General features: G+C 40.6%; 2 protein-coding genes across 7 annotated transcripts in view; one reads left to right on the top strand and one right to left on the bottom strand.

Moving 5' to 3' along the window:
- Positions 1-948: 948 nt before the first annotated feature.
- ERH (ERH mRNA splicing and mitosis factor) lies at positions 949-8641 on the bottom strand. Its single transcript, XM_074909110.1, has 4 exons — positions 8531-8641; positions 4911-4998; positions 3686-3806; positions 949-1447 (listed from the first exon to the last, which is right to left on the bottom strand). The coding sequence occupies exons 1-4, from the start codon at positions 8531-8533 to the stop codon at positions 1345-1347; spliced, it is 315 nt and encodes a 104-aa protein (XP_074765211.1). The 5' UTR covers positions 8534-8641; the 3' UTR covers positions 949-1344.
- A 393-nt stretch (positions 8642-9034) lies between these two features.
- The window catches only part of SLC39A9 (solute carrier family 39 member 9), a 34973-nt gene continuing 26218 nt past the window's right edge, over positions 9035-17789 (top strand). For 5 of the 6 annotated variants that reach the window (XR_012633864.1, XR_012633863.1, XR_012633865.1 and 2 more), the window contains exons 1-2: positions 9035-9567; positions 14791-14899. Coding sequence is in view for 3 of the 6 variants with exons in the window: in XM_074909696.1 (XP_074765797.1) it covers positions 9472-9567; positions 14791-14899 (205 nt within the window). In the remaining 3 variants the exon portion in view is untranslated. The remainder of the gene's footprint in view (positions 9568-14790; positions 14900-17789) is intronic. The other variant, XM_074909694.1, reaches the window with a different exon arrangement.

The following is a 17789-nucleotide window of genomic DNA, read 5'->3' as shown; positions in this document are numbered from 1 at the left end:
GTTATTACATGGGGCGACAGTGAATTTTTTTTGTTTTACTTACTGTGTCAACCTGCATTTGGATATAAAACTTCCATACACAAGTATTTACAGATTTAAGTACCCTTAAGTGGATTAATATACTGCTGACCCACTAGGTTTAGAAAATCACTATAAGGGAAGCATGTTTTGACGTTAGCAGATTGAATTGATTCCTTGTCATTAGAACTGCAGAGCTGGTAGGTCTAATCTCCAATTTGTATTTGTGTTGAGAAAGAAGTTCAACACCCCCTCCTCCCACTATCTTTCCAAGAATTTCTCTCCAGTAATTTGATTCCAAGTCTTCAGCAGCTCTTTTACCACTTAAGCGAAGCTATTTTTATTAAAGCTTTACTGTAGGCAATTTGACCTCAGATTCTCTTAAGCCAATCCATTTGCTGTGACGTCCACCAGAAACTATTGATGTGCATTAGGAAGTTAAGTGCGCTGGAAAGAATTACATTCCTCTGTTAATCCTGGAACTGTTCCTGGTTGAGCATACCTGAACAGTCCCAAGACTCAAATCTGTACCTACAGTAGGCAAACTCTGAACTAACACAAAGGCACAAAGTACCAAGCCAGCCTTATTTTCTACCTGATGCATTTTTTTAGTCTAATGTGTCCTCCAATCCAAACTTTTTCAGTACCGCAAAATTACCCCTCTGCTCTATCCCAGAGCAGACATGCTTATCTGAATATAAATGCCTTGTAGAAAGATCAAGTTAGGTATGCAAGAGGGTTGCTGTGTTTCCCAAAGATCCCCAGGAAAGACAGCAGTCAGGACTTGGCAGGCCAGAATTTGAGCCATTCTGTAACACAGTAAACACCTGTTCCCTCAGTCCACATAACCTTTTGAGCCCGGTTTCCTGGCAAACAGGCAAGAAAAATTTTTATTTGTTGTTTGGCAAAAACCACAAAATTCAGCACTCATTTAACTAAAGGGTAGTTTTTTATTCCCCATTCAGACCGCCTCAAGGACATAACTAAATGTTGGAAACCCCACAGAAGGGCACATACAGTGAATGTGGCGAAATACAATGTGAACAGCCCCAGGGGTTCAAATAAGGTAGGACCGTTAGCTAACCAGAGGAAAAAAACAAATTAAAACTCTGCTGAAGATGTTTTAACACTTTCTTCTCCATTTACACTGAAAAAACAAGTCAATTCCACCAAAATCCTTGCATCTCTAACAATACATTCAGTCTTGGCTAAAGAGTTTAACAAGATGGCAACAGGATGACTATAATACAAAACGTTCACTACTACACTCTGTACACACCTGTTGTCCAAGCCCTCCCCCTGACCCATGTAATGATGGTGCCCCCCTTATTTGCTTGCTTGCTGGGCCTGCCTGCGGAGGAGGACGTAGATCTTCTCCTTTATCCAGTCTTTATTGTATGGTTGGTATGTCTGAGTATCAGCACGGTAACTAGAGGAAAAAAAAATAAATTAATGTACTACCAGTCTGCCCTGGAGTATGTTTATCAGAAGAGCTTCGCAGTTAAGCATCCTCAAGTGTATAAGGCAGAAGGCTGGGTACAGAACACAATATCAGAAGTAGATGGGAATTGCCACTTATCAAACAGTTTTATCCTGTTCCCTAAAAACAAGTTATGCAGCAGATCAGTAAGAACTTGAACTAAAACTAGATGCTCTGAGGAGTACTGAATGCCTGGATCACAGTGTGTTCACATTTTACTTCATGAATATAATTACTTATGGGAGACAACAAATGGAGCATCTTAATATTCCAGAGCTCGGAACAGAGAATAATTCCACCAGGAAACAATCTAATTTGTCTTAATGAGCCAAATGCTTCTTCAACACTACTTCAAGCAAGTATTCATGTAAATTTTCAAGTGTTCTACTTCTGTTTGGAATTTTTAGAAAATTAATAAAAGCACAATTTTTCAGGAGCAAAGTAGACTCATGCTCTCCTTTCCCCCTTAGCCACTGAAGTTGAGTGTTTTTTTGATGAAGATGGTACTTTCAGCAAATGCTTCAAGAACTACTGAAGTCCCGGTCAGTTTTTAAATCTTAGTACACATATTTCTGAACAGATAAGAAGGGTGAGATGGTCATTGGTAAGAAAGTAAGTAAAAATCCAGAGTTAACTCAATCCAGAACAGTTCTTATCTAAGGAAAAAACCCTAAGCATACTCCTAAGAAAGCCTTGTCGTTTAACATGACTGGTTCAAGGCCACAGAAAGAGCTTCAGTACATGTTGATACAGTAGTAGTTAGTAGTAGTTGCAGTCCAGCATAAGAAATGTTAGTTTCTGGAAAAGTTACTGATTTCTACCCCTGCTTCAATCCATTCACAATGCTACACTGCAAAACCAGCAAGTAGTCTAGGAATCTCCACGAACACAAGACATGTCTGGTACGCTGTGTGTGCCATCTGGTGGAAAACTATAAGCTGAAGTAGAATTTGGCACAACACGGAGCTGTACAAGCCTAATTAAGAACGGCACAAGACCGTACTAGCAAACGGTTGCTACTTCCTAAGGCAGTAGCTAGCTTCAGTCTGTTAGACAAACTAAAACAAAGCATGTCTTTCAAAATGCAGAAACTGTTTCACTTACTCTACTGAAAACTTTACTAAGTGGCATTTGTAATAAGTCACTATCAGTAACACAGATCCTGTATGTACATCAGAATGCAAAGGAAAGCAATCTGATGCTCAGGTTTTTTTAAACAGCTTTTTATTTTAAACTGGAATTAACTGGCAAAGGCTGATCACTGTGCAGCCACACAAGTACTTGTGCTGGGATTTCAAACAGAACTGCAGGAATGTCCACACCAGATACTCACTGCCTTAAAAAGAGTATCTGGAATTCTGAGATTCAAAAGCCAGACACTATGTCTTTTGTTATTTGAAAATGACATTTGTATGTCCTACAGAATTTCTGCAAAGTTGATACCACTGTCACACTAAACCACTACCTGAAATTTACGGTATAGAAAGTACTCATGATCTGGACTGAGTGATTTAGTTACAATGTGAATAGTCAAATTTCACAGTGCAGTCAGAATGGAAGTACACCAGGCCACCTGTGCATGTCCGCAACTTTAATACGCAGATGAGAACTGGAGATAATGTATTCACAAGAACACTTAAAACAATTAGCTAGGGCTCCCTGGAGGATCGATCTGTTCCTCAGTGACTTCATCAGGATTTACAGAAACTTCCATATTGCTGTACTTTGATCAAAATAAACAGTTGGCTGCAATGCACTTCTGTAGACCTCTACCATACCACTAGCACAGGCCTCAGGAGAATAAAATTCTGTAATTTTTCTGCCTCCATAAGAATTGGACCAACTGCCCAAAGGTAGATACAGCCCCAGCTTAAACAGATTCTATCATTAATAAAATACACAGCTGTATTAAACTACTGGACTTTAGTATTTGAAATGCTGGAAGCTTCAAGGTGACTAAATTCCTAGTGGAACTGTCAGTTTCTAAGCCTTCTTTAGAGATGCTTTATTTCAATGCAGTTAATTGGACTGGGCAACACGGCGTGCCAGCTGCAATACTGCTGCCTTACAGTTATTGCAAAACCTACCCAGAACCTTACCAGATTTCACATAAAACATGTAAGAGTTTAGATGGAAGACTTCTCACTTCTCTAAGTCACTGAAATGGACTTGTACAACTGAACTTACACAAGACAGCTGAGGTCTGCCAAGTCATCGATGAAGTCAAACAACTGGCTGATATCATATGTAATGGATGGACTGTTGGGATTCATTCTCTTCAGATGCTCTTCATACATTTTACAGACTCCTACAGAGAAACAAGATTAACAACACGATATTAAAAAACCAACTGTATTTGCTGAAACTTCTTCGGCTATTGAACCACAGATATCAGCAAAGTTTAGAGATGACTACCATGAAAACAGAGACTTAAACTTCTCACTCAGATTTTGCAGAGTTGAAATGCTTTTGTTCTAGCTATGTGCATTGAAACATAATACTATAAAATCGGGTAAGACGCAAGAAAAGAAGCATTATCATCATCTAGAGGAAGAAGTTTTAGTTCTGTTGAAGATGTAGCTTTCCATGCAATAAACTCCAATGGAAACCTGAAATTCTCCAAATAATTTTAAGACAGCAATTGTAACATATATTCCTACTCTACAAACACCTGAGAAAGAGAACTAATGTCAAAACTACTCAAATCTAGTAAGAAAGATCATTCCTGATGAAAGAATCAGCTACTGAGGTAAGAGTTGACAGCACAAGCCTGCATTACGAATTTAAATCAGTTTTATTTAAGCTAGCCCATAAATAATTCAGATACATTTCAGAAGAATATAATATTAAAGTCAGCACAGAGGCTTTACATGGTCTTTAATATGCTTTTGTTTGCCTTGCAAAACTTCCTGAAATTAGAATTTTTAATGTTAAGTGAGCTTCCACATTTAAATCATACAGCTGTGGTATTTCAATCTTCTTTCCAAGCTCACTATGTGCTTCTTAAAGTCATGCAGGATTTTTTCTCTGGCACACATGCCATGAGGCTGCCAATTAAGTACCAGTTGCACCCATACTTTTATGTATTATTTCCACTAGCAATCTTTCCTTTACACGGCTTACACAAAAAATAGCGAGAGATAGGCAATATTGCCTACTCTCACGAATGGAATGTTGTTCAATCTAGTTAAATCAAAAAGAGACATTTAATATAAAAAGTTTTAGAAACAAAGAGTAACTATTTTTTAGTTTGCTAAAACATTAGTAAACTAAAAGCATGAGAAACTCTTGCATTTTTTTGTGAATTACCTTGGCAAAACATGAACAGCAACTTATTTTCTTACTGGGTAAGTTTGGGAATATGTCAAAAATGGGGTTTTGGTAAGTTTTTGACTACCATGTCTGCACCCACCTTCCATGCACTCATTCACCGATTCATAATCAGCGTATGTTCTGCCTTCTGGCCTCTTGGTCGGCTGGACAAGTAGAATTGTGTGAGACTGAAAAACAAAATAAATACCAAGAAAACAGGTTACCTGCAAAATCTGAATGTTTTGTTTGAATAATTTATCTGAATAAAGCACTAAAAAGAAGCATAATATTAAACCAATGAACTAGCAATCAAGGATACATTTTCCAAATAGTATTTATTGTTCATATAAGCTGTGTTAATGTTTTTTATTTTCAATCAGTCCTATCAATCCTTATGCAACTTTAAAATGTGTAAAGTCACCAGTAAAGCAGCTACCGTGTTGAAAAAAAAATACCACGGAAATAGTTTCTTTTTAAAGACAATAGCAAAGCAATAGAGTCAGTGTATGAGAGCTATGCCATTAGTGCATTTACTTATTTTATTCCAAGTCAAAGCTGTTAGTAAGATTTTAAATCCCCCAGTTAAAGAGCAAGGAGGGAGTCCAATTTAACTTCATTGTCAGTCTCACTGTAAAGATTGTTAACAGAAATAGATATTTTGAGTTACTCGCTTAACTTCAAAGGAACACAAATTATACAACAAATCCACAGTTAGTATTCAAGATTATTTCCTGCAAAACAGATGCACTGATTTTTCATACATCAGTGAGTCTACTGAAACACTAATTATGGCAGAGATAACTGTTCCAAATGTCAGAGCCCGTAAGCTTGTTCTTCTGCAGGGGGGACTTAGATGATTGTACGGTCTGTGGCTTGCATTATTTCTGCAATATTTTTCACTTGGCTACAGCAAGTAATTTGAACAAACAAGCAAGATTTTTGAAGTGTACACAATCTGTGATCTAATTAACAGGTTACGCAGCACAGGAAGTTTGCAAGCATGCTACAAAACACCATTTCCAGTGCTGCTAATTGGATCCAACATTTTCAATGCTAATATATGAGGTGAGCACACAACATGTAATATTCATGAAGGCAACTGCAGAGTAAGACACACTGGAAACAAATACCAAAGCATATTACTTGGGTTAAATTAACCAGCTGCTGATAGAAAAATCCTGACCCACACTTTGGACATATGAGTGAAGATATCAGTTCAGTGTTCATCAAATGCAGTGACAGAAAAGAAAAATGGCAAATATTAGGATTTATAAGGAACATGTAAGCAAACAGGACAATTTTTTATACCATAACTGATAGCGTTCCCATGCCTGGAATACAGTTTTTGTCTCAAATAACATGGTAGGAGATTCAGAGAAGCCCAGGAAAAGGTTACACAGAGCAACAGAAGCAGCAAGGCTTTTCCCAATCAGAAATGGAAAAAGAAGGGAATTCAGTGCTACACACTGTAACAAAAATCATACAAAGGAGACTAGACCATTTAAGTCCACTTCCGTGTATGCCAGAGGACACTATATTTGAAAGCAAATTCCCCAAGGGGGGCTGGTAACTGGCTATTCCTACGTGCGTTGTACTTACACAGGCGTGTCTTACCAGGGAGTCTGAACGACTGCCAAACTTTATTATAAAATACTTTTTCCAGCACTATCATTTTTATTTGCTGGTCACTGATGACAAGGCTTGGTTCCAGGACTTGCAACTCTGACTTCCTGGGAGCATTTGACTAGGGATCTCTTAATAACAACAATGGACGACATGTATCAGCCAGTTCAGCCAGCTTGTTCTAAAAAAGGCTGTGTTATTTCAGCATCAGAATGTCTTGCAAACTCTACTTGTGGTGTCTGATTACACATGCGTATTTATCTCTTTCAACTAAATTCAGTATTAAAAAAAAGATGTGTTTGACAAAACCTAAGAGAGCATAGATAAAACTGAAGAGACCAGGAGTTACAGAACTGTATCATAATTGAGTGAATTCTTTATTTGGTCTCTCAGTATCTTGCTGGGGAATCATGTTAGGCTTTCTGGCTATTCCTCCCATTCTTTGCATGTTAAATGAATGTATATATTCTGAAATTATCTCAATAATCAGATCATAGAAAAAAAAATAAAAATCAGTGAGCCAGACATGTAAGACAGTTCTTTCACAACTTTACAGTAGAAATTCTTTGGGCTTCTGACTTTAAACCATTTATCACTTCAGATACTTTACAATATCCATATCAGATACTGATCTGGCACTGGGACCATCCATATTGTAGAACTAACGTACTACATTTCAGACTTTGGGATTCTTCCCATTACTTTACCTTAAAGGAAAAAAGAAATAAAATTGCTCCTCCTCTCCTACCATGTAAGTACAAAAAACTGACAAGTTCAGAACCAGGAGAAAAGTTTCCTCTAACTATTACCTGCCCTACTGAGTATGTACCTTGGCAAGAGGGCAAAAATCAGTGTGATTAATAACTATTATGCTTTTCTATAGGTATAAATCTTGTTGTTAGAAAAAAGAAAATCAACACAAGGGAAGACCCATAAACCTTCATGCATTAGGACCAGGTCATCTGGAAGAGCCAACATGGACTCATTATTCTGATGTGCATGTTGGGTTTTCTTGCATTTTGTTTAAAAGCACAGTTGCACTGCCTGCTGTTAAGCAGGACACTGAAAGAGATACCACATAGTTTGTATTACACCAGTTCTTAATTTCTAGAGAGCACTTTCAAAAGCACTCCATTTACTGAAGACACAACCCCATAAAAATGGTTGAGGCAGTGCCGACAGCCAAACTAGCAGGACTTAAGAGCCAGGCTGCATCTGCCCAAAGAGGCTTCCACCAATTGTCTATTCAGCAACAAAATGGTAAAAAAAAAAAAAAAGTATTGTAAGAATAAAATGTGCAGTGATGCAAATACAAGTAGTATACTGCACACACCTAAATACCTTTCAGTTACTTCTGCTTGGCAGAAAAAGTGGTTTAAGTGTCACCTTTCATTTTGGAGAACAGGGACAGGGCTTGTAGCTGCTCATCCTCGCAGAGGCTAACTGGTTTTGAGCAAGTGCCAGACATATGTAGAACTTTGCTTCAAAAACAGAAGCAGTTGTCCTTCCACCGCAGGACAACAAGTTGCTTCAGCATATTCATATTTTTTAGATAAACGCAACAAGCTACTGTGACTGGTAGGCCTTTGTCCTTAGCATGCCGTTGGAACAGCCTACCAGCGCAAGCAGCCGCCTTTTCTCCCTCCAAGCCCTGGGGAGGAGCAGGGAAAGCAGCATAGGCAGAAACAGCTTCGATTAACTCGCATCAGCCGTTTACGGTCGGCACACTCGACGGATCCGCGAAGCCAGCGCTCGCAAGGAAGAGCGGCGCTTCCACAGGCGCCCGGGCAAGCCCGCTCTACGACACGGCCGGAAACCTCCCCCCACCTCCCTCCTCGAGCGCAACCGGCCTTTGTGCCGGGGAGGCTCTGGCGGGGCGGCCTTTTAGGAGGCCGCTACCCCACCAGCACGTGCTGCCGCCTCCCCGCCCGGAGCGGCGGCCGCGGCCTTCCCCCACTATCCGCCGCGCCTTCCCGCCCACGGCACCGGCGACCGCCCCTTGGCCCGGGGGAGTGAGAGGAGGGCAGCATGGGCGGCCTGCTGGCGCAGAGTGCGCGGGAGATCCGCCAGACCCGTCCCGCCGCCCGCCCCGCTCACCATCACGGCTCCCGCTCCTCAGCACCGCCGCGGATAAGAGGCGCGCGACTATCCCCCACAACCCCCCGCGCCCGCCGGAAACGCCGCGCTAACGGCCGACCATAGAGCTGGCAGCGCCAGAGCGCCCCTCGCGCACGCGCACGCCAGCCCAGGCCGGCGGGCGGGCGCGCGCGCGCCACACGGCGGGGCGCTGAGGATGCCGGGAGCGGCCGACGGCGCCAGGAGGGGCGGGGCGCGCGCGGAAGCGCTGGGCGGCCGCGCGGCCATCTTTGATGAGGGAGGCTCTCCTTCCCGCCGCGGGGCGCCGGGCGGCCGCGGCCTCGCCCGCCATCTTGAGGCCGGGAAGCGCGTGGGGGCGAGGCGTGGGGGGCGAGGCGTGGTGCGGTGCCCCGGAAGGGGAAGCGCTCTGTCGCGGAGGTGCCACTTGGCCTCCGGGGCGGCAGTGGGGGCGGGTTGTGCGAAGGGGGGTGCGTACAGGTGCTCAGGGGTTCCCCGCGCCTTCCTCCCGCGGACGCGGCCCGCTCAGGCCCTCAGACCGCCTCGGCGTCCGCTGTTTCCCCCTCGCCTCCCGCTGGGGGCAGTGGGGTACAGGGGGAGGTCCTGCCGCCTCAGGTGAGGGCCGGGCCTGCCTGCCCCGGGGCCGCGCCGCCCCCTCCCGCCAGCCGTGCCGGTGTCTCCCTGCCTGTCCCTCCCCAGGTGTTCTGGGCTCCCTGCCCGCCCCTGCGGCGGTGTCGGGCGGCCCCAGCGGGATAGCGGCTGCCGCACGCCGGGCCCGGAGGGGTCGCCGCTGGGGGCCGAGCCGGCCGGAGCTGCCGGGCAAGAGAGACATGGCTGAAAGCCTTTCCTGGGAGCTCGGTGTCTGCACGGGTTAAGGCGTGCGGGGCGAGGTGGAAAAGTTGCTGTTGAATTTCACTTTAAGGGACTGGACAGAAAGCAGCGAAATGGATGACTTCCACTCTATCTGCCTGCTGTCTCTGGCCATGCTGGTCGCCTGCTATGTGGCAGGAATTATCCCTTTGGCAGTTAATTTTTCCGAGGTAAGACAGCTTCGCCAAACTGTTCGTTGGTTGCTGTGGGAGAAACTAGACGGAGGAGTTCATGCTGTCCCCTTGCCAGTACGGCGGTGCTGTTAGGGGTGGTGTAGCAACTTTAAAAGTTTTTTGAGGAAGTTGTGAATGCGATATTAATTTTAATTCAAAATCACAGTGTAAAGTTATGCTTGTTCTACAGCGTGTATAAAAGTCAACTTTGAGCCAAGCGTCTTCGCTACAGATGAGGCGAAGTCTTAGCATGTAGTGGAAGGACATGATAGGAGCTGGACGTGGTTATTCTTAGAAGCTTATGTCAAAAACTACTGAAGTCAGATTAACTGTTAGTACGTGTCTGTGGGCTATCAAATTAGGGCTTTTAAAAGCAATTCCGAGAATGTTCTCAGAAAACTGGTTTGGTTCCCAATTTTGTTCACAGCCTGTGGTGCTGATAAGTTAAGCTTTAGCTCTTTGATTACAATTCAACTTCAAGCTACGTTACTGTCCCATATAACTCAAGGCGTTATTTTAGAAAAATATCTTGTATACATACTATATTGTTAAAGGAGAGAGAGGCTTTCACAGATTGAATTAATTTCCAAGCAGTACAGGAGTTTAGAAGTAAATGTATGTAGGTGCTTCTATGAAACGATTGTTGAGGTGAGGATGATAGTCACAGTCTCTGGAAGTCTCCTAATAACCTCTGATGCCCGACGGGTTTTTCTCTTTCCAAATGATTGTTGTATAGAGGTGTGGTGCGGTGAGACTTTAGTTGCTCTAACATAGTAAGAACTCTCTTATGAGGGGTTTCCCATTTCTGCTGGGAGCAGTGCTGCTTTTGGAAAGCAGAGTGCTGGAGGAGGTGTGACCTGTTCCTGCATCAGATCATAGAGCTGATTGCACCTGTCCTTTGGTCCTGTTGTTATCAGGAGGCTTTGGGATTAGTAGACCCTGAGCAACATGGAAGAAAAGACTGTTCTTGTTGGTAATAGTACAATTCAGTAAATGGATCGAAACATGGCAATGTATTCTGAAATCTTTACATAAACATTAGCATAGTCCTGTTTTGCCATGCTTTGTCTGATGCTTTGATGGACCTTCCTTTGTATGTCTTCAGTGCTGTCGCTTCCACTGTCTTGCCTTTCAAAACTCACTTTTGCTCTTAAGCTTATGAAGTATTTTATTGCAAATTTGCTGAGAACACTGCCTAGCACTCTAATATTGTATCTTTTTTTAAAATATAATCTTGCATTTCCTAATGTAGGTACGGATATTCACCTGTTGTCTCTGACTTTATATTCAGTGTTGTTTGAAGGTAGAGTTCTTGATCTGCGTTGATGTGGATTGTTTATATACAGTTGAATCAATGGGCTCCTAAAAGCTATGGGAATACAGATCTGTTGTAGATCCAAACCCAGCACTCTGCATAAGCAGTATTCACATACTTATTAGCCTTTTGTGTTCACAGTATTTTACCAACAGTACACACATGCAAAATCAAGTTTACTGTGGTATCTTAAACTCTCAAAAGTTCTTGACTCAGTTTTACAATTGATGTAAATTAGATATTTTAAGGATCCACATGCTATGCTGGTTTAAAAGAGGAGCAGAATCTCTCTGCAAATTATGTGCAAATACTAACTACTGGAATTGTTCTAGTTTGGAGTTAGAATTGGTTTGTTTTAAATGATTGCTTAGAGCTCTGCAACAGGGACAATTTCAAACTGAAATGACTGTTTGGACTGTGCATTCTAGTTTGCCAAAAGTTTTGCAGATGGCCTTAGTGAGGAAACATTTCTCCTCCCACTTAACCACTTATAATGGTTAAGACAAAAATGAATGCTGTACGTAATACACCCCAGATGCTGGAGAACAATAAAATTATTCATTAGTGTTAACACGTTCCTTCAGATGAGATTTCTGCCATGGAGCCTATCAGTTGTGTTCTGTTTTCATGCTAGTTTATATTTTTTTAAATTAGATTTGGATATTCTTGATAGTATAAAACTCCAGCGAAGCCAGACATGATTAAACATTGGTGGTAAAAAGGTACAGACTGAACAGAGCTTCACTTTATTTCTCTGTGCAGATGTACCCTCTTGGCTTAATCCTAATTTACAGTACTCCGTTGGGCTAACTTTGGGTTGGAAACAACACTATACCCGTTCTTGAAGCTATCTCTTAAGTTGTAGTCTAAATGTAAAAAATAAATTGAGTTCTAGCAGTTTGAGTGTTGTGCTGGTATGACAGGCAGTATTGACTGGAATGAGACTGCATGCTGCTGAAAGTGAGTTTTTGATAGGTCCGGGTAAGAGTGTCAGTGCCATGCGGATTTAAACCAAATACTGAGCAGTGGAACACCTTGCTAATTTGAGGAATTTAAGATTTTTTCCCGTGTGTTTTTTAGCACTATTTATTGTATTGCTTTTGTTTTTAACAAGAGAGATGCAAGTGTTTTTGAAACTGAAATGGTTTGATTTCTTGGATAAAACTAGATTGCTTTTGCTTCTCTGAGTAGGCTGCAGGTATTAGATTGCAGTGGTTTGTACTGAAAAGGAGATGTAGACTTCTCTTGAAATAGTAACTTGTTAGCATATATTATTTTCATGGATCTTTAAAATTCACAGACGCCCAAATGAAAGCATGCAGTACTCTGTGTTTGCAGTTGTAATAAAACAGTGTTACTTCTGAAGCTTTTTCTCTCTCTCTGTGTGTATGTATGTAAAAGAGATGATAGTGCTGCAGTGTAAGAATAAATCTTGTTTTTCCTTGTAAGATACTCTATTTTTGCAAAACAACTTCATGAACAGTGGGTGTTGAAGACTATCTGTTCGTTTAGATTGCCACTGTATAAAAAATTTACCAAGTAGAATTATTATATATGCCAGTATGCAGTGCATGTTTGTGGAAACTTTACAGGTGTTTTCATCTCTTCCATATTACTGTTTGAATTTCCCCCAGTAATGCTGTAATTGTTTCCTTATGGTCACATTTGGCTTGCTTTCATAAAAGTAGTTTTGCATCTCTCTAGGGCCTTCTATTTCTTCTATGCAAGTGTTGCCAATTTCAGTGGTTAAACGACTTGTCATTACAGGGCCTGAAGGAGAATGGATGGCATAATAAGGATAGGCAACAAGTGGTTACCTTTAGTCAAACACTGACCTCTGTTTCCAGGTCCTCAGTAGTTAATGTTAGTATTTTGGTAGCACCCAGACATCTCATTGTGCACAGAGGATGATGATGGTTCTGCCACAAAATGTATGCTACGTAGTTGTTACAAGGATCTAAACTCCCGTGGTTGCTACATGTGATAGAAGGCTCTTATGGAAACGATGAGAAGCAGCCTCTCTCTGCAAGTTGTCGTATTTTTAGAGTCTATTAGATGTTTATATAATAGTATTTTTATTACATGGCTTTGACTTTAGCCTGTCAATGTTGTAGTCACAAGGAAGCAAAAAGTAATAGGTAAGATGTTCTTATATTGGGAAAACAGAATTTAGTCAGTTTGTGAGGGGTGAGGGAGGAGCAATAAATATCCCTCTAAGCTTTTTGCCTAAAATGAGAATATAACTAGGAAGATAACTCTTACTAATAGTAGCAAGTACCTATAAACTCTTTATATCTGTGGGTTTTATCTTGTAGGAATTTTTCCTGAAAAATGAATGAAATTATTTTTCTTTAATACACTATAAAAAGCATAAGCTTTATGTATTTTTTGTTAAGGTTTAATTGCAGTTTTGCAATACTTAAATAACAAATTATTTTACAACCTGTTTTTGCAGAGGGGAAAGGAGATTGCCATGGTCTGTAATTACATGGAAAGTGGCATATTATTTTTATATTGCCCTAAATGCCTTTACAGTCTTTAACTCATTTTAAAATGCTACTACTGGAAGGCTTGGAAATGGTTGTAAAAACAGATAGCACTGTTCTGCATTTATGTGTCTCCTAATCAGATTAAAAAGAAAAAAAGATTGTAATGAAATATATATTAGCACCATTACAGTTTGGTGCAGTTGCCTCATTTAAACTCTCATTTGAGTAAGCCCTCTTAAATTATTTTTTATAATTTCGGTTTTGGACCTATTTTGGGGATTCAGTCCATTCTGCCATATTTTATAGCTACCTGACACTCTGGAAGTGCTGTGATACTGTAGTTCTAAAACTCTTTTTAAAATTTTGTTTTTTTAAAACATGGAACACATTATCAGATCTTTCAAGTACAAAAAAAGTATCTTTCTCTTAAAATTACTTTTTTATCCACAGTTTTATCTTTTTAAAGAAAGTCTGTTCTTCAGTGGTACCCTATTGAATAGAAGGCCATGAAAGCATGGCAGTATTAAGGACGAGCTTCTTCACAAGAGTGGCTGTTAGGTTTAAAGACTGTTTCGCTATCATATAACAGTTTAACTTCATTTCTGCTGTGTCTCTGAACCTGTAGGTGAAAGTAGAGCTCCTGCTGATTTTTCTCTGAGATCTTCCTTTTTTCTTTCTGTAGTCCTAAAATTTTTCTTAGACCTTTTCTGTTATATAAATATGGGTGACTTAGTCGTTTTCTCTATTGGTATCTGTAGATGCACTATCTGTAGATGCATTTATGTTATCGGTTCGCTCATCTTTCTGGTTTTGCTTTGGTAATTTAGTTTTTCTTTTGTTGTTTAGGTTGACTTTTGGGGGGAACAGGCAATTCATCCTGAGCTCTGTCATATCTAGCAGAGATTTTAGGGAACTTGCATGTTTAAGTATGATTTCTAGTGGGAAAGATATATTTGAAAACAAACCCAGAATTGAGGTAAAACATAGAGTTGCAAACATGCTTCAAAATTTAGGCATTTTCAATCTATCTTTGTCTTTGCAGGCTTTACAGTTTGAAGCCCTAGAGTATGAATTAGACCCCAATAATCATTAGTGCCAAATGTAGCGATTCTTGCTCTTTTCAAGTATGCTACATTTCATTTCTTGTCTGATGTTAGCAGTCAAATGGGTCATCCTTAACTTTCATTTCCTACTTCAGTTGATTGCATTGGACACTGGATATGTTCACTTTTCAAAAAGTTAATAATTTGAAATACAGGGCTTTTCAACTGGGGCTGTTGAATAGAAATCAGAAATAGGTTTTGTGGATCATTCTCTTCCCCACCCCTTCCCTCTACCCCAACCTCTGTTAATGAGGGAGAGTAAAGAAAGTGTTTTCATTCTTAAAGATGATACTTGTTTTGTATTTGCTTGCAGGAGAGGCTAAAGCTGGTGACTGTTCTGGGTGCTGGGCTGCTGTGTGGAACTGCCTTGGCTGTCATTGTGCCAGAAGGAGTACATGCACTTTATGAAGATATTTTGGAGGGTAAGAACCAAACCCAGATGGCATTGTTCAAGATAACTTAGGTCATGGTGATAAGATATACTGGGGCTTGTTTCTAGGGCTTTTAACATGAGACTGGTGGAAGGGTTTCACAGCAGCATGACCCAAAACTGGCATAGAACCACAAAACTGCCATAGGCATGTTGTTGCATGTTTATGGTGATTTGACAGAGGGATGTGATCATGCTGTGGATCGATGGCTCTTGTAGAGTGATCCAGGTACTGTAATGTTCATGGAACCACAGACTTTTATGCCAGTTAATGTGTAGTGTTCCTTATTCTGGGGAGAGTTAAAGTTTAACTTTCAAAGGAGGTGTAAGGATGCCTTTGGCAGAGAATGGAATTGTGGACTACTTGCAGTTGCTTTTTGCAGTTTAGATTGCTTCTTATTAAAGCAATGGCAGGAAGTGTTTTATAGGTTATACATACTTGCCCTTGTAAGAATTTCCTCCTTTGAAGCTGAAGCGTGTCTTGGAATTAAGTTACCTTAATATATTTGGCTGAAAATTGTGGCTCTATAGGGCTAATTCACAGGGTAGGAGGCATTTTTTTCTTGGGTGATGGCATCTGTTACATGCAGATATCTGCACGCAGTTCCAAGTTCAAGCATCCAGTTGTAGCCTGCTGTTGCTGGTGTTAAAAACCTCATAGCCTCTAATGAACAGCTCTAAGCTGACAGCAATTATGTGTCTTGTAGGCATGTGAGTGTGGAGCACATTTTATACCCAAAAGTCTTAGTAAACCTCAGTTTGAGGTTATGACATTACTTCAGTCAGGGCTCATTACCTCTGTTTGGAGCACACTTTAAATCTTGCTTTAGCTTGGGGTCTTGTGCTATTACATTACCATTGCATGTATGAGATTTTTCCCGTATGCTCAGAATCAGAAATTTGCCTGTAGGTAAATGGCAACAACTTAGTGGTCACAGGAGAAAGGACTATAAAGTTGAGCCTGTAGAGAACTTTGCAAGCGTCTGATGTACCGTTGTTGCTAATCTGGGATTGAGAGATAATTGTAATGCTCTGCTTTTCTTGTACTACTGTTTTTTTGTTGTTCCTACACCGTTTTAATTTCTCTTTAGTAACATGCTTTAATGTATCTTGTTTTAGTTTCTACTAAAATTATGTCGTTCTGTTTAAAGTAAACAGAAGATAATGTATAAAATGAAGGAACCTCTGATTATGCTTTTATACTGTACTGTAATTTGTGCACTGTAATGTAGGATATCTCTAATGAGCTGTAGTTCTGGATTTGCTCTCCATTCAATTTTCATTCCAAGTAGACTACATTTTTCTTGTAATGATATGGGTGGCAGTAAATACAATTGCTGTGAACGTTTGGAGTTTTTTTCCCACTAAATGGAGCATACTGTTCATGTATGAAATCTATAGCCTGCTGTTTAGAGCTGTATGCTCTATAACTTAAAGTACAGTATGTGGAGAAGAAAGGCACTTCTCATTATTGCAGTAGTAATACCAGAAGTCTTCACCCAGGGAAAAATAACTTGTTCTGTGAATTAATTCAGACTCAATACAGTATCATGTCTAAAGCCAGTCTGTCTGTAAAGACATTTTTTGTATTGCAAAGAGGCAAAATTCATGGGTATTATAGATATAACTACAAAAAAATTTTCTATATTTCTAAAACAAATTTCTATATTTTTATTACAAAGGTAGGATATTCAAAGCTAAGCTTAAGATTGTGAGAACTTAAAAGCTTTCAGGGCTTTTTTTAGTTTTTTGCAAATTCATCTATTTACATAATTAAACCTAGAAAGGTGCCTAAGGGAACATTGAGGTAAATTCATGTAACTGGGAGGAAAAAAAAAAAAGGAGGTCTTTGTTTTCCTAGTTCCAAGTGTAATTTAACTCTGAGACTGGTTGCTTGTTATCAAAACAGGTGGTTGTCATTGATACAGAAGTTATTTACTTCTGTATTTTCCCACAGGCCACAGAATAAATAACTAATTTTTGACCTTATAGGCTGAGGGCAAATAGTGTATGATGATTCAGATTATTATGTGATCATAAATTTATGCATGTGTGTAGTGAAATTTTGGCTTGACTATTACCAGCAAATAAAATTCCTTTGGTGACTTCAGTCCTTTGTTTTAACTGGTGAAACTGGATAATCACCGTCAGAAAGATTGCCCTGACCTACCCACTATGTTTTATGGCTTGAAATGATCTGAAGCAAAGTTAACTTTTTAATACAGATTGCAATAATCTTGTGTGGTCTAAAGTTATTTTCTTGATCAATCTTGTTCAGCAAAGATATGTTTGTGAAATCTTTCAAGGGCTCCCAAGCCTATTCTGATGTGCTTTGTCTGTAGTAGTGGCATTGTGCCAATGTTTTGTACAGTGAGATGGATGTACAATTGTGTTTCATCCAATATGATGTATGAATACTCCAGCAAGAAGATGACTTGCTAGAGTAAGTCAAGCTTTTGCTGTTAATGTCTAAAACTTCTGAAGAGGAGTTGCCAACCAAAAGACCTCCCCAAAATGACAGGAGTTTTACTTTTGTCACTTAAGACACAGATGTTGGGAAAGCCCTAATGTATGCTGTGCTTCGTGGCCTCCTCTGGACCTCCTCCAGCAGGTCCATGTCCTTTGTATGTTGGGGGCCCCAGAGCTGGACACAGCACTACAGGGGGGGTCTCAGGAGAGCAGAATAGAGGGGGAGAATCCCCTCCCTCAACCTGCTGGCCACACTTCTCTTGATGCAGCCCAGGACATGGTTGGCTTTCTGGTTTGTGAGCACACATTGCTGGCTCAGAGTTAGTTTTCCATCTGTTAATACCCCCAAGTCCTTCTCTTCAGGGCTGCTCTCAATCCACTCATCACCCAGCCGTATCTGTGCTTGGCATTGC

Source organism: Athene noctua, chromosome 6, assembly GCF_965140245.1.
Source record: "Athene noctua chromosome 6, bAthNoc1.hap1.1, whole genome shotgun sequence".
Taxonomy (NCBI): Eukaryota; Metazoa; Chordata; class Aves; order Strigiformes; family Strigidae; genus Athene; species Athene noctua.
This window is presented reverse-complemented; position numbering and strand designations above follow the sequence as displayed.

What these genes read in the sequence shown, in the direction of transcription:
- ERH (XM_074909110.1), bottom strand. An exon ending in GGTGAATGAGTGCATGGAAG is followed by an intron (nt 3,807 to 4,910) that starts GTGGGTGCAGAC and finishes GTTTCTCTGTAG; the next exon opens with GAGTCTGTAAAATGTATGAA. An exon ending in GCAGACCTCAGCTGTCTTGT is followed by an intron (nt 1,448 to 3,685) that starts GTAAGTTCAGTT and finishes TTTTTCCTCTAG; the next exon opens with TTACCGTGCTGATACTCAGA.